At 44.4% G+C, this 22985-nt stretch overlaps 1 protein-coding gene across 1 annotated transcript in view; it reads left to right on the top strand.

The window, feature by feature from the left end:
• TMC2 (transmembrane channel like 2) overlaps window positions 1-22985 on the top strand; it is a 33099-nt gene that overhangs the window by 8477 nt on the left and 1637 nt on the right. The window contains exons 8-19 of the mRNA XM_042806295.1: window positions 465-563; window positions 4288-4430; window positions 5927-6074; window positions 6525-6713; window positions 8174-8353; window positions 9183-9335; window positions 10699-10827; window positions 13800-13867; window positions 14757-14996; window positions 16791-16916; window positions 21840-21918; window positions 22757-22877. Of these exons, the coding sequence (XP_042662229.1) occupies window positions 465-563; window positions 4288-4430; window positions 5927-6074; window positions 6525-6713; window positions 8174-8353; window positions 9183-9335; window positions 10699-10827; window positions 13800-13867; window positions 14757-14996; window positions 16791-16916; window positions 21840-21918; window positions 22757-22877 (1675 nt within the window). The remainder of the gene's footprint in view (window positions 1-464; window positions 564-4287; window positions 4431-5926; window positions 6075-6524; window positions 6714-8173; window positions 8354-9182; window positions 9336-10698; window positions 10828-13799; window positions 13868-14756; window positions 14997-16790; window positions 16917-21839; window positions 21919-22756; window positions 22878-22985) is intronic.

The raw sequence follows: 22985 nt of genomic DNA, 5'->3' as shown, positions 1-22985 counted from the left end.
TTTTTGCTCAAACCTAACTGCCCTTCACCTCACCTTGAGATAATTTTTCAATTCAAGACTATATAGTACAAAATACACTGCAAGCTTGACCCCATGCTCTTGACTTCTCTCAAAGGAGGAGTCCTGCATAAATAGATAAAGTTAATCCCTTTATTGCTTTAGACCCATGAAGTTCAAGCAAAGACCTTCTTGCTAAACTAAAGATATTTAATCTGGAGCTGTTCATTGAGGGGTACTGTTCCTTGGCAAAATACTTCCTGTGCAATGGATGTTACTAGGGATAGGGAAATTGGGGGGGTGAAATTATTTCTAAATATTTTAAGCCACTGCTATGGTATTAAGAAATAAAATATATATTAAAATCATCAAAAATAAAAAAAACAACCAAAAGGGACTAGTTAAGAAAAAAAAAAATGCACAGTGTATTATACCATACATGCATCACTGTTATTAATGTTTATCAGATCCTGATGGGAATGCCATATGGAAGCATGCCAAGGAAAACTGTACCGCGGGCTGAACAAGCAACAGCTATGGATTTTTCAGTTCTTTGGGATTTTGAGGTAAGCACAGGACTGTTAATCATAAGAGATCAGTTGAATACTTTCTAAACACCTTCAGAAGTTAGCAGCACTACAGTGATGAATTTGTTCCAAGATGAAACAGCAATGAACCTATTTCTTCCAGAAGATGAAGACACCTGCTGCCATGAAATCTCTGTGGATCGCCAGAGATTTCTAGCCAAAGCAGCATGTGCACGTGCAAGCACCTGCATGTAGATTTGAACCACTTTGATGTATAAATACTCTAGCTTGCATATCTCACGTGTGTTTGTGTGTGTATACACGCAGACGTATATTTCTCGAGTTTGCAGGAATAAAGCAGATGTACTTTTATTCCAAAGTGGACATATCACAGCCCAACACAGACGACTAGCACCACCCAAAACGTGTCTGTCTGGGGTCAATGAGCTGCAACAGGACAAAGTAAAATCCACTAAGGCCAGTGAAGTTACATGGTTCCCAACTGAAGGAAGCTAAAGCAGATATAGTAATCCCATGTCCTTTTATCTACACAGTATTTTTATTCATGAAGCACAAAAAGCCAAAGTTAGGTTTTTCTATGAGCACTAATGGAAGCAGGTGACTATGTAAACTGCCCAGTGATGAGCTTGGTGCAACTCACCTAAACCACGTTCACAGAATTGCCTCGCGAACTCAGGCAAAAATAAATTATCCTTTTTCAAAAGAAAAAACACCCAATAAATAAATTTATGCCGTATTTTAAATCTACACAGAACAGACTATAGAAATCTGTATTATCAATCTCACATTATGAATGCAGAATTTTATTCTGACAAAATAAAAAAATTTTGTGTGCACAAGAGCTGTTTTACTTCCAACTAGAAAGGCAGCCAGAAAGTGAATTGGAGCTGCGGGCCCCCCTTCGCGGGAGGGAGCACCTTGCCATACCCTCTGACCTTGCTCGCAGCCTTGGGAAGGGGGTCGCCCCCACATCCCTGCCATCCCTGCTCCCCTGAAATATTTGTATGACCCTGAAGCTGGAACCAAAGTTTAGGACTTGCACCTAAAGGGAAAATTCAAGTTTCCAGCTGACTTGGCTGCAACCCCAACTTACACATCCCCTCCCTCTCCCCCCGCCTCCAGTTACTCTTTGTCTTTGAAGATTTAGGCCAAAGGGATTAAGTGTTTTTAGGGGATGGCCCAAAAAAGAAAAAGATGTGTGCAGGGGATGAAGAGATTCTGCTGTGTCAAATACCTTGGGATCTGACTTTCAAAGCTGCTACTTCTGGATATATTTTTTTAATGTTTGTTGGCACTGGCCCACATATTAGAAGCGTAGGACCCAGTCCTTCTGTAATAAACTCCATCACAATTTCCTTAGCTAAAAAAACCCCAAACAATTACTTTAATGTAAACCAGATTATTTAAATGAATTTATTAATAAGGCTTCAACTACTGGTGTGTCCAGGAACCTGACAAGGCCAGATCTTTGTTCACCACCCGTTTGCTGAGGATCCTTGTAGCTCTTGCTCTCCCAGCACGTTCACCCACTTTCCAGAATCAAAAATTCAGAGGTAAATTGGCGACATTTTGAATAACATTGCACTGAGTGAAAAGCTTATTTGAGCAGCACACTGTAAAGATACAAGAAGCTGCATTTAAACTCATTCATACAGAAAAAAATCAAAAAGCCCAAACAGGAGTGTTGCTGAACTACAGCTGCTGGTTTTCTCTGGGAGACCATGAACTATACAGATATCAGTGAGGGCATTTGCTCTTGGATGAGGCTGTACCATTGCCTGAAAGGCTGGCTACCATGACCTACCCGTCTTCTGCCCCTGGCTTGGTACATACATCTACATTCCCCTGCTATCACCAAAGGCTTGATACTCTGAACCCCTCTGCAGTAAAGGTCCCCATCCCATACTCACTTCCTTGCTGCTTGACACCGGGGAGCAATCACGCAAGCTTGAGAGGCAATCTCCAACTACGGGGCAACAACGGACACCTACACCCACTACAGCCCGGAGATGTCAAATTAAGCCCTTCACAGAGGCTTGCCCTTCAAAAATTAATAGATGCTTATTCCAGAATTCTCCACAGGAGAGGTGCAACAGGGAAACATATTTCAGAGCAGGCATAAAATGAAGAGTCAATACTGTGATCCTGGAAAATACGTTTCAAGAGAGAGGAGCTGGGGAAATGTGTGGTTTGGCAGCAAGGAGGTCACATCATGGATTTCTAGAGGAGCAGAAAGGAATAAATCTCACTTGGACACCAGACACCATGTCTCACAAATGGAGTTTAAAGAACATGCTGGATGATGTGAGCAGAGAAACTCGTTTTTCAGTCCCGACCATTTGATGAATCAAAAAGACAAAGGTTTGGGATTACAACCTGAGAAAAAAACTTCACTAGCGCCTTCCGGGAACATTATGTTTTACGAAGCTGTTTTCACTCCACCACCCCAGCACACGTTATACATACCACAGTATGAGCCCCAGGCAGCCGTGCTGTGGTGTGTCAGCCACGGGCTTGCTGCGTTTCCCCGAGTGGCTCAGCAGCACTGGCAGAAACACATGCAGAGCTGTCCTGTACCTGCAGCCCTGTGCTTTGTGCAAGGCAAACAAACAGCTAATATGGCACCCAGGGATACCAAAGCCTTATCTTAGGCACGAAAATCCTAGTGCTTTGGGGGAGCTTAGTCCAACTGATTAAATGAAGGTGGTTAAACACTGGAAGAGGGGCCCAGGAAGGTTGTGGCACATCCATCCTTGGAGATTTTCAAAACTCACCTGGAACTGGCCCTGTGCCACAGCACTTAATTTTGAAATTTGCTCTGCTTTGATCAGGGGGCTTGTCTAGATGACCTCAAGAGGTCCCTTCCCATGTAAATTATTCAGCGTCTCTAAACAAGACCCATTACACAGTCTCTGATAGGAACTTTAAGTGATGTCTCGATTTTGGTCTTTCCAAAGGTTTGATCAGAGGGGAGCGCCTGCTCAACAATCATGGCCAGACTGATTAACTACACTTAATTTATGAGCTGAAAGACAACAGGCAAAAAATAGAGAAGTGCAATATGCAATGATACACATCAACTTGGATGAGATATGACAGAAAAATAGAGAGAGATTGCTAATGCAGATGAGATCTGCACACTTGTTTAATGCCCAACAGCTTGTACAGCAAAAAATAGATCTACTTGAGACACCATGGTTGATATTGTGTCTGAGCTCTGTTTTCCACAGGAAAGTAACGCTCTGATTTTAGTCTTTAGTTAGATTTGCTCTGCAGGTGGTAGTCAGTAAAAGGAACTAAATCTGCAGGGTACCAAGCATCAGCTGCCTCCTAGCTGAAAGGAAAAGTTTCATGTCATGGTGGGAAACCCCTTTGCTACAGCATTTCTACAAGATCTGAGTCTTTGATACTGGCTTAGAGAAGCAGGTGGGCTACAGTCACAAAGCTCAATAAGAAGGTTTTGCTGGGAGGGATGAAACAGAGATGGATAAAAACTACATTTTAGTTTTGAGCCAGTTTTCTCTGACATGTTCTCCCTCTTCTCCCTCCTCTTAGTAGGATAAGCTCTCAGGAGGATGGCTCTCAAAGGTGACAGGGCAGCAAACAGCTGAGAATGAGACACTAAAAATATTTCTAAGTTGATTTTCCATGTTTTAAATCTTCGGTTTTCACCAGAAACTTCTTTCCTGCAGAAGAAAAGCTTCACAGCTTACACAAAGGTTTGCTTTTGCTTTTCCTCCAGGGCTACATCAAATACTCAGCCCTCTTTTATGGCTACTACAACAACCAGCGGACAATTGGTTGGTTAAAATACAGACTACCGATGGCATATTTCACAGTTGGGATCAGCGTGTTCGGCTACAGCCTGATGGTTGTTATAAGATCGTAAGTATGGCTGGTGTTGCCCTCTCTGCAAACTCTGACCAGATGTGTCCCACATCTGGGTTCCCCTCCATGGGCACGGCTCACAGCTCGGTCCAGCCTTGGCCGGACAGCCGGGGCAGTGTGGGGTGGAGGGGGCTGCGTGCCTGCTGCCTTCATGCCCCCAGCCTCATCACCCACCACCCCTGGCTCTGGGGGTACCTGGCCAGTCCCCTGCCTCAGCCATGTGCTCACACACATTAGGTTGAACCTTCCCAACCTCCTTCTCCAACCCTCTTCATCCTCCTCCTCCGTGGGTCACTTTCACCCTTCCCTCCGGCATTACTACAGGGCTGTCAAAGCGGTGGATTTTGTGCACGAAGGAGGATTTTACTTACAGTAAATTTCAAAGGCTCCTTTTCCCATCCTTTCATGGCAAAACCCCATTCCTGAAAGCTAACGTGTCACAGATGGTTCGAGGGGTACAGAAAACAACCAGAAGTTACCAGACTGGTTTTCATGCATTCCCAAACCAATCAGTAGAGCTTTAGAGCAGAGCCCCAATCTCTGTGCCCCTGGTACACTGTCCCCAAACACTGGTGAGGGCCCTGCAGCACCCACAGGGCACCGAGGATGCAGCTGAGGCACTTCTCGCTGCTGAGACAGTCTCTGCAAAGCCAAAAATGAAAAAACAGAACTGGCTGTCTCTGCCTGGAGGGCACACCTTACAAAGGTTTTCCTTCATTTGCAAGAAAGAATAAGCCCATGGATTTGTATCGCTGCTGAAACAGGCCCCATTGCTGTGCAGCAGAAAGAGCCTCTTGAGCCTTTGTCTGGAGTGGGACATGGGGATTTGCTGTACATTTGCCATGAAATTGCAGCATCTGTTGTCTCGCCTTCCTTGAGGGACTGGTGCTAGGAGCTCTAATGGGAGTTACAGAAGGATTTCAGGGATCAAATAATAGAGAGGAAACAGCAGAAGCCATATCTGCTCCTATGCCGATTAACAAGAATAATCCTTTTTCTCTCCCTGAATGACTTGCAGCAAGCTCTTTGGCTCCAGCACTGTGCAGCTACTGAAGTCTCAACTAAAACTTTGTGTTGCAGTGGGTGTATTGGACAGCACCAGTGCTTTTTGACTAAATTTAACTAAAAGTAGTCATAACCATATACTGTACCCTAGGACCCAGAAGCACTGTAAATGGACTTTATTCATTCACTGTTGGAAGCAGTCCTTAACTTGCTTTAATCACCTATGCTAGGTTTATTTTTCTACATTACTGTTTTGATAAAATACCTGCATAGCCCTGAAGACCCCGTTTGACAGTTCAGCCCTCCTTAAACCTGAAGCCCACCAGCATGTGTCAGACAGCTGCACCCAAACCCCAAGAAATGTCACCCTGCTCCTTCCCTCGCCACCAGCAGTCCTGAGCCACCAGCCCTGCTTTACAAAGCTGAAGGACACGGGGTGGCTCTTCAAAACACTGTCTGACCCCACCACTGCACATGTCCTTACACAGGATGGCACGCAATGCCAATGAAAGTACAACAGACGGGGACGATGACAACTTCATTTTCAGCTGGAAGATGTTCACCAGCTGGGACTACCTCATTGGCAACCCAGAGACAGCGGACAACAAGTTTGCATCCATCACCACCAGCTTCAAGGTAACCCTAACCAGCATTTCTCTGTCTGTTTCTGGGGATGCTCCCAGGCCCTACACCATGGCAGAGGTTTAAGGGCAAATCTGGGTACCTGTACAGCATCTCTCTGTACAAACAGTGTACGGCACTGAACCATGGCAGCTCCAGCTCCCGTGCCCTGGGTCACCCCAACCCCCTTTTTAGGATTTGAAAAAAATTTTTTCTTACTTCAGTGTTCAGTTCCTCCCATCACATTCCCCTGGGACATGGCAGGCTGTTTGCCCCTTGATGTCTTTCAGTCAAACTGGGATGCCTGTACGAAGCTTAGATTGAATTTAACACAAACTACCAAGTTCATTATAGCCAGAATAGCATGCGGTTGTATTTCACAGGGTAGAAAACCATCTGATGTTGCCTTAGGCTCGGTGCTGCAAGATACTCATTCCAATTCTGTGATCTCCCCTGTTTTTTCAGGAGTCTATCGTGGACGAGCAAGAAAGCAACAAGGATGAGAACATCCATCTGAGGAGGTTCCTGCGGGTTTTGGCCAACGTCCTCATCATATGCTGCTTGTGTGGGAGTGGCTACCTTATTTATTTCGTGGTGAAACGCTCCCAGACGTTTTCCAAAATGCAAAATGTGGGGTGGTATGAAAGAAATGAGGTAAGGAAGCTTTGCTTCCAGTTTTCTGCTGTGAAAATTTGCCTTGGACATCAGCATAACCATTGCCACAGTTTGAGGACAGTATCCAAGGTAGAGGGAGGGATTTATCAGGGCCCAGAAGTCCCCTTTGGTAGTTTTGTACCTGATTTAGCCACACTGGTCTCACTGAGAGTTTCCAGGGCAAATTAGCAACTCCTGCAGAGAGGGGAAAATACTCTTACAATAAATCACAATAAAGTCAAAGGTTCTAACAAACGCTTACAAATTATGTTGTAATAGGAAGCTCTCTGGGTGTTAGAAACATAAAGCGAAACTCGGATCTTTAGCATCCATCTTGAATTATGGGAATAAGATTTTACAACCTGCAGAAAAATCTAAATTGTCAAAATTTTTCTGTCTGATTTTGGAATGAGAAGTTCAAATCTTGAAGCTCTTCACACACACACACAGAAAATCTTTCAAACTATTAAAAGGTTTAATTTTAATCTATACTACATTATCATGTATATATCAAAGCCAAATTACATTCAAAGTCATGCATTTTTGTAATTCCCTCAGAAAACATTAGTGAGACAGCACTTTCTCACAAAATGCTTTAATTTATTTCTGTGAACTTTTCCCAAAGAAATAACTCTTATTTAAAAAAAAAAAAAAAAAAAAAAAAGAATGTTTACTACCTGAAACTTTCTTGGTGACAACTTGAGATCTGCATATATACAGTTCTGGGTATTGTTCCTTCTCCTGGAAAGAAAAGCCCAAAAAAACAGACCTGTGAGTCAGAGTCTGCCAGCAGCTGTACAGGCACAGCCCTCTGCAGGCCAACAGGCACTGTAGGGCTGTAAAAAAGACAGAGCCTGCAAGTTATGCCTGAACTAACTCTGACTTGCCAACGACCTCATTGACCACAGTACAACTTAACATCCTGCACCACAGAGAGGAACAAAAATACCACTAGAACATATTTTCTTGAGCTGCAAAACTGAGTCCTTGATATGCTTCCATTCAAATGTGTAATTGCCTATTGCAAAAGCAAAGGTGCTGAACATGGAAAATAAACATTAGCATCAACTAATTATCTTTATGCACACAAGCCAAGTCTTGCACTTCCTCTGAAACTAAAATAAGAACCTCAGAGCTGATGCAAGCAGTACTATGAGGGACTTGGGGAACCTAAATATTCATGAGTCTGGACTGACAGGGAACAAATTCTTCAGAGCTCATCCTTTTGAGATAACAGCAAAAGTGCTCCTGTAAGAGCAAGCCATGCAACCCAGCCCTGAAGTCAGACACTCTGATGCCTGAACATTAAGCACAGCCAGAAGCTGAGCTCGCTTTGGCTCCCTCCTCTTTATAAATCCTTCAGAAATCTCCAACCAGTTGCTGGCAGTCCCCTCACTGCTCAAAGTAAGATAGTCACTGTTGTTACTATTAGTGGTAATCTTGTTTTCTTCATGTGGCAGGTTGAAATTGTGATGTCCTTGCTGGGCATGTTTTGCCCTCCGCTGTTTGAAACCATTGCTGCACTAGAAAATTACCATCCCCGCATCGGGCTGAAATGGCAGCTGGGGCGGATCTTCGCGCTCTTCCTTGGGAACCTCTACACGTTTTTGTTGGCCTTGATGGACGATGTCAACGAAAAAGTAAGAGCTGAGCCAAGAAGCCACATTCACTATCGTTTTCCAAGGCCAAGGGTGAGCACAGCCCATCCCTGCAGCCATTAGGGATGATCACCCCCTTTGCAGCAGGCACGTCCCCCATCCCCAATCCTCTCAAGCATCGGCTGCAGCACCCCAGGGAGACTCACTAACCAGAAGGGTTTCCAGAGAGTCTCCAACTTCTCTTTACAGCCCTGAAAAGAGTTGTTGTTGTCTCCTATAACCATAGTGTGTTAGGGTAATTTGATTTTTTTTTCTCCGTCTCACACTGTTTACAATTTCTATTAATGCAGACCCCAAGGATATAGTTTATAATCCTCTTCCCCTGCTCTCCGCTTTTTAACATTATCCTGGTAGTGTGTTGCAGGCAGATAACTACAGGAAAGGATAAACGTCTAACTGATCTGCAGAAAAAATGGCTGTTGTAAGCTGAGAAGCACTGGAGGAATAGGAGAGGTTTGCTTTGCCCTGAAAAATTATGAAGGAAGGACTGGGTGAGCACTCCCCCTCTGCACACAGGAGGAGGTCTGGCTCCTTCATGTGTGGGGAGCAGGTTGCTAGCTCCCCAAAATTCACAGTACCCCTAATTAGCTTTCTGTTTGGAAGGGCTGCTGCTCCCCTGCTCCTGGTAAAAGGAAACAAGCGTTTGTGCTATTGCCAGCACTGCAACTCTGTTGTAAGCAGATGCTTTATATGATGGGTGGTAACTGGTAGGGAGGAAAGGGGAATGCAACATCTTGGGCCTCTCCAAACATGTCCTCCCCTATTTCCTGATGGTTTTGGCTGGGTGGGGGTGTGTGTGTCTCTCTTGCAGCTGGCTGAAGAGGACGTGGTGAAGAACATCACGCACTGGACATTGCTTAGCCACCACAACTCATCCATGGGGAATGGCAGCACTGCCACTCCACCTCCCATTGATCCTGCAGACGTGCCCAGGGGACCCTGCTGGGAGACAACTGTTGGCATTGTAAGAAATTTGTTTTGTAGTACATCTCTGGGCTGGTTTGGGGGTAGGGGGGTGTGTTTGTTGTTGTTTTCTTCAGCTTTTCCAGGCTTGAAGTTTTCCTCACAAAAAACATCTCCTCTCCTGACCCTAACATAGCAGCACCATGACAGTATAAGTCCTTGGCCATGGTTCTCAAGCCAGGGTGGTGAAATCCCCAGCTGGAAGTGCCCAAGGCACACAGAGCTCTGCAGCACTTGCTTGGAAGAGCACAAAAGGCCGGGTAGTCTGCATCCATGCCTGCATCATGTTTTCATTCAGACCACAACTGTGCCTTTGAAGCAAACCTGTCTTATCTACTTATCACTGCACTTCAGCTCACACTGTAGAATGGCTTAGGAGCACGAGTGAAACCCAACCAGAAGACATGCCTCAAGGGAACTCCTAACAGATCCCAACTCTAACACATAGTGAAACCATGGGACAAGAGTGAAATTAGGCAAAATAAACCCCCCTGAAAAACATGTGGGGTAGCCTTCAAGTCCTCAAAGCTTCACCCCACAAACCCACCCTGCAACCTTCACCTTGCACCAAGAAGTTCTGCAGCCAGACTATGCACACTTTAAAAAGCCATTATTTATTGACTGATATAGGTAGCTAGGGTTTTCCAAGCTACAAGGCTATGTGTTACTGTGTAGACCCACTGGGTCTTCACTAGCCAAGTGGTTTTCAGTTAAGTGGGGAAAGACCAGCCACTGTCGCTCCTTGGAAGGGCTGATCCTCAGTGCAGCTAAGCTGTCATCCTACAGATGCTTGTTTTTTTCCCTTCACACTTTTACTTTTTCTTGTAAGGTTTTTTTAACTTCTGAATCTTTGCAACACCAGCTATCTCCATCCACAACTCTTACATCTGCCTGAAATTTTACCTTTCTTGTGTTGCACATCTCCCCTTCTCTACACTTCCTCGCAGCTCTTGTTTACAACTCAGCAATTTCCTCAGGAGTCCACGTGAAGGTTATGGAGCTGAGCCATAGCAGAGCTACGCACAATCAAAATTGCCCTCAGTATATGCATGCTTTACACCAGCATTATTGCAGCATTAACATTCTGCATCTGCTTTATGTGCTGCCACAATATACAGTGCAGTCAGTAACACTAGCAGCAGCTATCACGGCTAACGGCTGTAACGGAGCTCGTGGTTCCCAAGCACAGAGGTAAAGCTTAGGCACTGCTGAGTGTTTGAAAGCAGGCAGTGAGTTTGCTCATGGAACGCTTTTCTGAAGGTTACTGTCATATAAAGACAAATGGCTTAATAAAAAAAATACAGTCCTGAACGCGCTACTGAAGTTACAGGACCTAAATGTTTTTCCCTTGTTTTAAATTGCAGGAGATTGTAAGGCTCACCGTGTCTGACATCCTGGTGACCTACATAACCATCCTGGTGGGAGATTTCGTCCGAGCTTGCTTCGTCAGATTTATGAATTACTGTTGGTGCTGGGACCTGGAGGCTGGATTTGTAAGTCAGCATCTTATAGCTGAGATGATAGAAGTAATTTAGGGCCATTTGGTCAAATGCTACAAACAGATTGGTTTTAAATGCTTCCAGTGGTCCTCCAGTCTCATCTGATAATTTAACTGGTGTAGGTAGTCTCTGCATCACTTCTCTGGATCAATCAGTTCAGAAAGAACCCTATAAAAATGGAGTTTTCTCCACCACCTCAGGACTTTAAAACATGAAGTTGTGTTAAAAAAAATTAAATCTGATGTTCATTCAGTTGTTATAAATCCAAACTTGTGGGCCCTTCTATACCTCTTTTCAAAGCCCCAGACCTTCCTGTTCACTGCCCACCCCACAAGCAGTAGCATCCTTTACTCACAGCACCATCTTCTGATCGATGCTGGAAGCTGGTGCTACTTCTGCTGCCATAGAGCAAGCATTTCCTTCCCCTCTCATGTACGTGTAACACATGGACTCTTTGGTATCCAAAAAAGCTACATTACCAAAGCAGCCAGTACTAGAGCTGCACAAATTCAGAAGAAAATAAGGAGAAAAAAAAAAAAAATCAATGTTTCACATAAGTAGTGACAAAAGCAGACAGGTTCAGAGATGGAGATACCTTGCAAGATTACAATGATAGCAGTGCACCAGTTATCATCCTAGCTGTCATCCAAGGAGGGCTTCCAGGAAGGGTCTGGAGAAGAGCAAAGAGGAGGGCTTTCAGGTGTCTACAGGGGCCTGGTCAAGCAAGGGCAATTGGGGCACAACAGGCATTTTGATGCTTGTGGAGCTCTGTTTCTTCTGGGGGAGGCAGAGGATGTTTCCCAGGGTAGAGAAGGATTTCAAAGCTTGGAGGACCCCCTTGGCAGCCAGGCATCATGAAACTGTTCCCACTGAGTGGGCTCACAGATCACAGTCTGGAAGCTTCGGGTTGTTTCCTCCTAGCCATGTCCTCCTCTCACATTGTTAGTAGTTGTTGGTTATTTTATTTAGATGCTTTTCTCAAAACAACCTTTGAAGAAAACCCTATGTGGTATTTCTATTCTCAAGATTTCTATTGTACAAATAGCTGTAAATCTCTTCTCTCATGCAGGTACTCCTTAAGTTAGTAAAAAACCAAAACAAAACAAAACAACAAAACCAAAAAAAAAAAAAAAACCAAAAAAACCCCAACAAAAACAAAACACCACATTTCCTGTATATCCATCCTCCACCTCTCAGTGAAATTTAAAAGAGCTGCTTTAAGGCTTATTCTGCACTTCCCTCTCTCCTTTCCCCTGGCATTCGGCATCAGCCCAGGCAGGCTGCAAAGTGATTTTGCACTGATAAACAAACCCCATTCAGCATCTGTCAGGGGGTGGCCAGGCTAAAATGGTCCAGCAGGTTGGCTTTTGCAATCAAGCAGTCCAACACAGGGAGATCAGGAGGAGCAAAACGAGGCCCTTATTTATCAGGACTAAGTAGCAGTGTTAATTTGCAGCCCATAACATGGGCAGCACTAGAAGGTTGGCACCCTGCAATCTGGCAAAGGCAAAACTTTCATGTCAAGTGGTTCCCATGGTAGTTACAAAGAAGAAAGCACTGTGAGTCTCCCTCCTCTTTTTCTTCTACATCTTTGGAAGATTCATCTTCTGCCACGTGTGTTACTCCACTGATGTTCAAGTAGGGGCTGGGTTTTTTTGCCCTGGCCCAGGAATGAAAAAGGAGTGGAAGATGATTTAGTAACAGCCATCTAACCCATCCTAGCCATGGGTACCAGCACACAAACTGTATATGTGTTTTTCTAATGTATATAAATCTATTATTTAACCCAGAAGTACTCAAGGCAGAGGACAGCAGACACTGAAATTTGACTTTATTTTCAGGGGAAAATAATAAGCCAATGTTAACCTCTAGCTAAAGATTTGAAGTAGGAATGGACCAGAATCAAAAGAACAAAACCAATGTTTGCATCCATCTCTTCCCAAAGTTGTGAGCAGTCAGCTAAGCAAGACTGACTAGGAGCCTTTCAGGTTTCCATCATAAAAGACAAACATCTTAAACCTCAGCTTTATGAACTGCTGACAGTATTAAGTAGATATAAATTGTGTGAAAAACAAACATACTGCACAGGACATTTCAAACATAAGGGCATCACCCATCATTCTTAGAACTGTGTTTTCTGCATTGCAGGAAAAAAAAAAATCAAGAAAATGTAAAAGAAAATCTTTATACACAGCTTAATCTGCCAAAAGTCATCTGAGTTTTGTGTGCACAAAAGCAGATACACATAGGAGAAACAGTAGATTCATGATAGGCAAATCTAGCAGAATAATAATTTATAAAGCAACAAATACTGTCAATAGATAAGACTAGCCTGTTCTGGACTCACCACCATCCGCACCCACATCAGACAGGTTTCTCCATATAAAGCAGCATTTTAACCACTGGCTAGCACAGAGCAAAATGCCACCAGATATTCATCAGGTCATATATTCCCTCATATGTCTCTACTTCTGCCCTCTGTTTCTGTTCTTCAGCAACCTGCTGCTGCAAGACCTGGGAACGTGGATAAAACTGGTGTAGCATTTGCCATCCAGCTCATCATTATCACTGTTTAAACAAGCAATATCTTACCAGGGTGGAACTCTAAGTCTGTAGCCAGATACACCAGCTGGAGTGTAAAACTTAGTCCTGTGCCGTGGCTCCTTTGCTCACAGCTGGCTATATATTAGCAGGGAGAAATAAACACACAACAACTCTAAGCACCTCCATATATCTTTCCAATTTTCAGCAAGCCGAGAGAGAAGCAGCAGCCCACCGCGCAGTAGCTCCAATTTTGCTTTCACCACACTGCTGCTGGTCATTCAAGCAGTACACACACAGCATGAGCCCCCCCCCCCCCCCCGAAATCCCTTCATACCAGCTTTAAATAAGCATCCTTATACCCTGCAGCAAACAATAGCAGGTGCCTCCAGCAACAGCACACTCTCTTTTCTTTCTCCATGCAGCCATCCTATGCAGAGTTTGACATTAGCGGCAATGTTTTGGGTTTGATCTTCAACCAGGGAATGATTTGGTAAGATATTTCCCACTTTTTGTTGTTTTTAGCATTATTCAGAAAACCTGCCAGTAGAGTTAGAAAGCTTCCAAGCCAGCTAGGATAACCTTTGGGTTTTGATTTCTCTGATTGTTTGATTTTCTGTGCTTGACTATAAAAGCGGAAATTTAAAAATGCCAGCTTAGTCATCTAAGAGGAGTAGCAGTGGCATAACTGAAACAGAGATCAGACACGCAAACCCTGCCCCACTCTCACTTTATAAGGTCATTTTTTTTTCCCCAGTGGTAAAAACATGTTCAGATGGTCCATGTGCTGGGGGAAGAGATCAGAAAAAGGGTTTGGGGGGCACTGCAATCTCACACATCAACGCATGGGTGGGCACAGAGTCAGCTAGAGCAGGTTGGGCAGGAGGAGCACATCCCAAAACTGCCCCAAGGGAGGGCAAACAGGAGCTGCTCTGCCCTGCTGTGGCAGCACCAGAGGCAACAGGTAATAGCAGAAAACACCCTCACCTCCCCTGGGAGCGAGGTGTCTTTTGCCATGGAATGATAATTTCTGCCTGTTCCCCTACTGCAACATCCCCGCAGAATTAAGGGGGTCGCTCCCTGCTGGTTACATTCACCTGAAATTTTCCAAGCTATCTCCAAGCAATTTCTGTCACAAACTGGAAATCTTTCTTTGCAACCACTGTGAGGTCTGAGACCTCACTGGTCCTCAATGCATGGTGACCATACCCTAACAAGGATGCAGGTGGCTCCTCCTCCAGGAGCACAGGGGTAGCACAAGCCAGCCCACTCAGACTTTGTGGGCAAACTTGCCACCATACGAACACTTGTTTTCCTTTTGAAAATAAAAAACCTTCCAGCCTGTCAAAAAATAGCACCTGTCCTTCTCCTTTCCTTTCCAGGATGGGATCCTTTTACGCACCAGGGCTCGTGGGTATAAACGTGCTGCGCTTGTTAACCTCCATGTATTTTCAATGCTGGGCTGTTATGAGTAGCAATGTCCCTCACGCACGAGTTTTCAAGGCGTCCAAGTCTAATAATTTTTACATGGGACTTTTGCTGTTGATCCTGTTCCTCAGCCTCCTGCCTGTGGCTTACACCATCATGTCCCTGCCTCCCTCCTTTGACTGTGGACCTTTCAGGTACTAGCAAAGCACCAAAAAGGCCATTTTTCTGCTCTGATACATGGGATTATTTTAATGAAGTTAGACGGTCTGGACTCCAGCAGAGATGGTGAAATGCCTCCGTTCTCCATCTGGTTAAATCCTTAGCAATGTGAGGCAACAGGCCGTGCCCAGCTGCGGGGGGCAAACAGTCAGCTGGGAGCACTGAACCTGCTCTCCTCCAGCAGGCTCGGCAATCTCGGCTGCTTTGCCTCCTCTGCTCCATGATTCCTGGTGTTTCCCTGACACACACTGATGAAAGCACTAGAGGACAGCAGGGATGGGACAGCAGGGTGCAGCCCCCAGTTATAAAAAAAAAAAAAAAAAAAAAAAAAGCTCAACGGGAACACCCCTAAGGCTCTCTGGAACATTGTGGGAGCAAATTGGGTCCAAAGCCTCCTTCTAAGACCTTCCATAGAGCCAAGAACTCCCCCAGAATGAGATGTATTTTACATGTTGAATTCTGTTCGGAAATAGCAGGAAACAGATAGGTCAGAGCACAAAAAGTTGCAGCTTTTCTTTATTTAAAAAAAAAAAATAAATAAAGCTTTTTTTTTTTTTTAATTAAGACAGAATCAGCACTGCACAGAGCATTCAGTGGACCAGATTAACATGACAATAAGGTCTAATTTGATTGAGTAACGCCATTTCTTGGGCCTGCTGAGTCTGACTCAGTAAGGAGCCAGCTTAGAACAAATTGCTCCTGTAGATGCACTGTTTTAGGTTATCCACTTGATAATGGAGAATGACAGCAGAAAGCTAAAAGACTCAGGGAAGAAGGCAAGAGACCAAAATTCCCTCAGTTCCATAACAAGGACATGTATCAACGAGCAATGTCAGAAGATCTGACAAGAAACTTGTTGCAGGCACACTATCATTTGGAGATGACTAATCTGCAATGTGAAAGAGCTATTTCAATTCCCAATCAACCCTTCAAAAGCCACTCAGCCTGATTCAGACCCTTGGCACACCTCTCAGCTCCACTGAAAGCTCAGCTCTCCCGGGCTTAAGGCAGTTGATGAAGTTGGGATACCGTTTAGCCAAGATCATCTTTATTGACTCTCATCATCAGGACAGAGTCCAACACCTTCCTGAGCAGAATCCTGCAAGATCCCAGGAGGCAACAAGCCTAAAGATGAGGAATAGCACTCATAGGGTTGAACTCCCCAGAGAAGCTGGGGAGAGAAGAAGGTCAATTATGTAATCCAGCCTTTTACAGATTTGTTCTCCTTTCATACAGAATATTCTTATCTCCTTTACCAATCCAGTTTGAAATGACTCTTTCACCAAGTTTCCTATTAAGCAATAATCACAGCTTGCTATTTTTGTCATTACTTAGCAGCTCTTCAAGTGGGCTCATTATTTCAGAAAGCTGGAATTTGCATATGGAAAGTAGTCTTTACCATGAAAAGGCCGTATTTAACAAGATATTGATCAGAAATGTATATTTACTGCAATCTGTAGGCTTTTATACATTTCAGAGCTGTAAATAGTCAGAACTCATAAAGAAGCCACATCTGAAAATAAACGTATTAACTCCAGGAGCAAGCTGGTCTAGCAAAGATTATTCATGTAATTGGTGAGGGGCAGGGAGGAATGGATGGACCAATAGATAATTTTAAATTAAGGCATTTCAAAATCTTTGGTGGGCAACAGCAAGATGATGTTCACTGAAAGAGAGAGAAAACATGCTACTTAACATTGTTAGATTAGGAGTTACTTTGTCCCTCCAGGAAATACCTACACTCCTTAACTGGCCATTTGTCTTTCCAGTGGAAAGAAAAGGATGTATGAAGTCATTCAAGAGACCATCGAGCTGGATTTCCCACTTTTTGTTGCCAAGATCTTCAGCTATGTGGCAAATCCAGGACTGATCATACCCGCAATTCTGCTCATGGTGTAAGTTTTCCTTGGAATATTACATGCCTGGCTGGGGGGAGGAGGTCAAAAAAAAAAAAAAAATGCTGGGACATTAGTGAGGTCTAAATAGAGCTTCTGCTAAGGAAACAGCCTGGATTAGGGCAGATAGGCTCCCTAGCCCCCTCACCTTCGCCCAACCCAATTTCCCAAAATTAAATTACCTGACCCAATTAAACACAACTTTGTAGATGAAACACATTGCTGACAGAATATCAAAGCTGTCACAGCTTCCATATGACAAATTTCCATATGACAAAGTCACCAGTAGGAAATAAATGGACAGTCTGAGCCTGGTGCCTTTTGGAGAAACAATTTCTGTCACAGGTGGTATTTACAACACTGCCAAGCCAGGGCATTCAAAAATTACATGTTCCAAAAGCTGTGGGCTTTGTTTAGGTTGTTTTGCAGGGGGAGGAGTTTCTTTGGTTGGTTGGTTTGGCTTCCATGTGTGGTTTATTTTTCTCTTTTTTTTCTTTTTCCAAATAATACATCTGGAATTTGTTTCAGTGCTGTCTGATCATTTCAGCTTTGAAACCACACTTAAATCCCTAGCACCTTCAACAGCACTGGGACCAGGGCAGCTCTCTTTTTTTCTTTTTTAAAAAGATATTTTTGTCATTGTTCTTAATGTTTCCATAGCTATCAAAACGAGTGGGAGAGCTGTGGCCAAATTTTATAGGCAGCCCTGAACAGACCAGACTAAACAGTGGGAGATAGGGAGAGGGCTGGGGAGTGTATTACATATGCTTGCCTCCTTTGACTCTTCCTTGGGCATCCACACACATTGGAGAGGGGCCTCTGGTCTGATCCAGTACACTTACTCTTGAGCACTGTGATCCTTCATTCTGAATATTACACTGATTTGATTTAATGGCATTCTCTTCAAAGTTCCCATGTTACAGAGTTTCTTATAGAAACAGCCTGAGAAAAATCCCAATTAAACCGAAAATGACCTGTCATCCCTCTACCTGCCTTGAACTACTTACTCATTTTAACCTAAATAAAGACGATCAGATACTATAACTCGTGCAGACAGATCCTACACTTGGAAGAATCAGATCAGATTACACACAGGAGACAAGAAGTCTCAAACTACATCTCTGGTACAGCCAAGCATGTTATTGAGTTATTAGCTCTATTCCTGGGGGCTTCACAGTAGCACTAGCAGATGCTACCGCCAACATGAATGAAGACTGCAGAGCTAATCCACCCCAAATGGATGACCTTTAGAAAAGGGCTGTAGGTCTGAATTCTGAGGCTTTGATATAACTCCCCAAAAAGGTGGTGGAGAGCAGTAGACCTTTGAAATTAATGTTTTGTCCAGTGACAGTCTCCTGCGCTTTCCTCCACTGACAGCTGGGACAGGAAACAGCAAAAATCCACTTTTTCTGCTGAAGAGATACATTTTATCACACCTTCCCTATTTGGGGTGTTCCCACACCACAGCCTTCACATCAGTCCATCTCTCCCAGACACCATTTTGTCTCTGCCCCAACCCCTTTGCAAACTGAGAGATACCCTATATCCACATTACCTAAAAAATCCTCACTCCTCACCCAGATACACTGCCTGTGCAGCCTTTGAGGCTATTCGGTATTTGTGATTTCCAGTTGCTCAGCTCCTGAGAGAGTCACAGCCCTAAAAAAGCAGTTGTCCCTATGGTGACTGGACAAGTCAGACCTACAGCCCCTTGGCAGCAGCTCTCACATGCCCCAAGAGCATCGGGTGCCTTGCAGAAGCACTGCTTGCTATGTGCACGCAAATTTTCCTGAGATAACCCCAGACAAAACCATAGTTATCATACAAGGATGTTTCCTGAGGCTTGGGTCCTCTTCTCCTCTCAAGCTTTTCAGTTGAGGGAATCACTTTCAGCAAGTCCCCAGTTTCCTGCTTTCTCCCTGAAAGTCTTCAGCTTCTGCTGCTACTTTTGCTGTGGTGCAGACAGGTAGACAGGGTCAAGCTGGAGCTAGTCCTTACACTGATGCCCATCCAAGCTTGCCAAGACATTAAAACCAGGGAAATGCAAAAGCTTCATTTGGTCCTGATGAGCAGAGAGCCAGCAGGTCTCAAATTAGCAGGCAAGGCAACCTACGATGCAGCCTAAATAAAAAATAACCTCTTCAGAGAGCAACAGTTGGATCATAAAGGGACAGCCTGATGATTTTGATGGCAGACACTCAAAAAAATGTGTTTTCTGCTTCTATGTACTGAATTAAGTAATTTTCTCTAGCCATGATAACTCATTCTCTTTTTCCAGGTGCAATCCAAAATGCCTCTTCTATTTATTTCTGTTCTTGGTTTCTGGTCCCAAACAATTATGGGGTCCAGCAGGTGACATGGGTGTCAAACTTACTGTCCTGTTTCTAGCTGCCTGAGGATAAAGGAAAAAGGGAATAAAGATCAAGAAGAAGCACAGATACTGTGCACACAGACATATAACCTTATCCCACGTGGACTGGGAGCAGGATTTCAAACTATGGCTTGCAGAGCTTCCTAGCAGGAACTAGAAGCACCTTACTGCATCAAGAAGAAAGAGAAAAAGATTGAAAACTATTGTGCAAGCTAGAGAAGGACAGTGACCCACACCCTCTCCCCAGACCTGAGGGAGCAGTAAATCAGAGGAGAAGGGTGCCAGGGCCACGCAGGATCCATGCTAAACAGCTCAAGCACAAGAGTGCATCCCCAGGCTCATTTTAGAGGCAAGCAGATCTAAAGCACCCCATTAAAAATGGATAAACTCCATTTGCTAACACTGACTTGATTTTCCAGAGAAGTTTACAGCTCCTCATGCTGCTGCCCACAGTCAGGCCAGGACACGGCTTTGCTCTGCCTTTTCTGGGGGCCAGCACTAGCAGCGTGAATCAGAAATTCAATAGCAAATCTGGCACACCTGTAGGACCTGCCCAGAACACTGTCATGCACCTTGGAGAATGACCCGGGCTGCTTCAGCACTTCTGAGGCTTGGCCTGAACAACCCAGCCCCAATCTGCTTGACTACCTTCAGATTCAGGCTGCAGCAAAGGCATCCCCCCAAATCCCCTTTCTGTGGCACTGTCCCTTTCCTCTGTCCCTCCCAAGAACCCTGAAGGGCAGTTCAGTCCTGGACAAACTCAACTTCCCTTGTGCAATAAACCTGCAATAAACCAAGGACAGATGAAGACTGTGAGAGGGCTCATATCTCACAGTGTTTGGGAGAGGGACATGGTGAGTTCCCACCCTTCCCCATCAATGTCCCCAGCTAAATACAGGAGTCAGCAAGGGAGGGAGCTGTGGAGACGATGCTGGCTGCTAATGCAGAGGGTGGGAAAGGACTGAAAAATGAATGGAAATGGATTTGTTCAGTTACTCAATGAACTTGAGAAGGCAGCTCAGAAACAGTGCATGGCATGTCAAACAGCTTTGAACAGGCAAATCTAGTTGTCTTTATGAAAACGAGTGGTCCAGGCACTTACATCCTAGCTGGTCACAACAAAAGTGGCAAAGCAGCCCCAACGCTCTGATTACAAAGTAACATTTCCCAAGCAATGAGTTTGATGATGTAGAAGAAATAAAACTATCACATCCTTACAGAAGAACAAAAATAACAATTTCCAAGAGGTTTTTGCGGGGCAAAGAGCCGGGATCACCAGGACTAAATTTTGGGTTAATGCTAGGCAAAAGGAAGCAAATCTGTTTCCTGTAGACAGAGCCTTGCAAGTAGCCTCAAGAAAGGCCATCCTAAGTACACCTTCCCAATCCCCCACCTGGAAACCAATATGCCAGCACACAGTGCCTTGCTGAGATTAGAGTCAGGTACTTGCTGACAAAATCCTTGAGCCTGGTTTGAAGATGCTGAACCTGGGCCAGACACAAGCAGGTTATGAACTGTCAGGAAACTTTTTTTTTTTTTTTCAGTCTGCCTTTTTTTTTTTTTTCTTTCCCCTTTTATGAGAGAATTTTCTACATTACTTTTTTTTAAAAAAAAAAAAAACAACAAAACAAAAACAAAACTGTAGTGGTAAACTGAAGGGCTGGTGTTTTTTCTGGGAATGGCTCATAGTTACTGAGCAGATATTTATAATTTAGAAGAATAAAAGCACTCTACAAAAGCAGGAGACATTTCTGACAACCAAAGTGTTACTGGCTGGCAAGTAGCAGCAGTGGCAAGACAGCCCCAGACGCTTGGGCAGGTTTTAAAACACGTGTGCCAAAGGCTGACTGCCAGCACACCCTCTCCCATCCCACTCGCCTTTCAGTTCCCTCCAGTTTGGCTTGGTTTTCCCCTGGCTTTGGTGTGCCCTTTTTGCAGAAGAAGGGACCAAAACAAAAGCCAGTGGCTCTGCTCTGACCTGGCTTCTGCTAGCCCTTGGTTCCCATCCCCTGTTGCTCCTGCCAGCCCCTTCCCAGGACCCAGGAGGCAGCCAGTCCCGGCCAAGTGGGAAGTAGGACCATGCCTTGAGCAATATGTTTTTCAGGAGAGGGTTCAGGGCTCTGTTCTGCCACCATTTTCCTGGTTTCCTAGTTTTCTCTAAGGTCCCCGTGTAACCTTGTGCCTGTTTTGTCTCCCAGGCCAGGGCTTTCCTTTGACAGAAAGCCACGTGTTTTATCAGCTGAGCTGGTTTTCAAAGCTGGTGCCTAGTTTCACCAAGCAAAGGGAGCCCATGGCCAGCCAAGGTAGAGGCAGGAGGGAAGGATGGTAATTTTTCTTCTGTTCGAGCAGAACTGAGCTACTGGACTGGCTCAGCCCATTTTAGCTGACCATTCTATGAATCAGCCTGAATTTTTGCTAAGCCTTGAGCCTCTAAAGGCAGCTAGTGGGAAAACTAGGTATTAGAAGGTAGGCAAAAAATTAAATGTCCCCTCCTTGTGAAACTTTCTTTCTTCCCTGATCCCATCACTACAGCAACACATTTGTTTTTGTAGCCTCGCCATCTATTACCTAAACGCTGTGGCTGAAGCGTATCAGCGCGCCAATGCAGAGCTGAAGAAGAAAATGCAGATGGTAAGTATTGATCTGGCAAAGCCATCTTTGATATGCAGATCAAACTTGAAGTACATGGTAACATATGCCTTTAAATTGCTCTTCACTCCTGAGCATGTTAGTGACACAAGGACAAGATGCATTTTATGCTTGTTCAGTTCTCTCTGATGGCACTAATGGCTAACTGCAAAGAGTGGTCACATCCCATAATAGGCTGCTATTTCATACATCAAAACTACAGTGATTTTTCCCGTAAACTGTGCTTTCCACCTACAAAAATAAGTTACCTCAAAGTTCAAGTAATGCTTTGGAGCCCGAGATTTCCCAGGGACAATGACAATTCTATCAAAACCACAGCCGGATTTTGTACAAGCTGAAGAGCAAAGAGCCATAAACAACAACATGGCAATAACATTTTTCCCAGTAATTCTCAAAGCACTCTACAAAGGAGGCTGGTGTCTGCCTCTGCGATGCGGGTGGGAAAAGCAAGTTAGAGACAGATGCAATGACTTGAATTAGCAGGAAGGATTTGAACCTCATGATAGCCAGAACTAGGAGAGGTTGCAACATGCACAACCTGCAAAAGCACAGCTCTGCTCAGGTAATAGTTCTCAATGAAAAACAGCAAAGATGTCCTGCTACCAGGGCCTGTGCTTCCCAGTCTCTCGGTCCTACCTGGGATGTACTTTCTTTCCCTAAAATCCTTGGTCACTGGACCAAGATTCAACACCTTGAACTGGGCAAAGAGATTGCATTCATACCAACAAACACTTAGCCAGGCCAATCATGACACCAGGACACCATTTCACAGATTACATCTATAGTTTCAAACTAAACCTGATGGGTTTTTTTGATGCAGCAACGCGAAGAAGAGAAAAACAAGAGAAACAACAAAACCAGCACTAACCCTGCGCTGCAAGATCTGGAGGATTTATTTACACCAAGTACGAAGAGTGAAAGTCACCCCAAACAAGCAGAAGGTAAAAACTAAACCTCCCCTCAACCCTCATGAAAAGGCTCCTTTTGCCACCAAACCGACTGGGAAGGATTGAGTCACGCACATTTGCAAGGGATGGGATGAGTATAAC

The sequence above is a fragment of the Tyto alba genome, unplaced genomic scaffold, assembly GCF_018691265.1.
Source record: "Tyto alba isolate M040663 unplaced genomic scaffold, T.alba_DEE_v4.0 Super-Scaffold_46, whole genome shotgun sequence".
Lineage (NCBI taxonomy): Eukaryota > Metazoa > Chordata > Aves > Strigiformes > Tytonidae > Tyto > Tyto alba.
The sequence above is the reverse complement of the archived record's forward strand: the minus strand, read 5'-3'. Positions and strand labels throughout refer to the sequence as shown.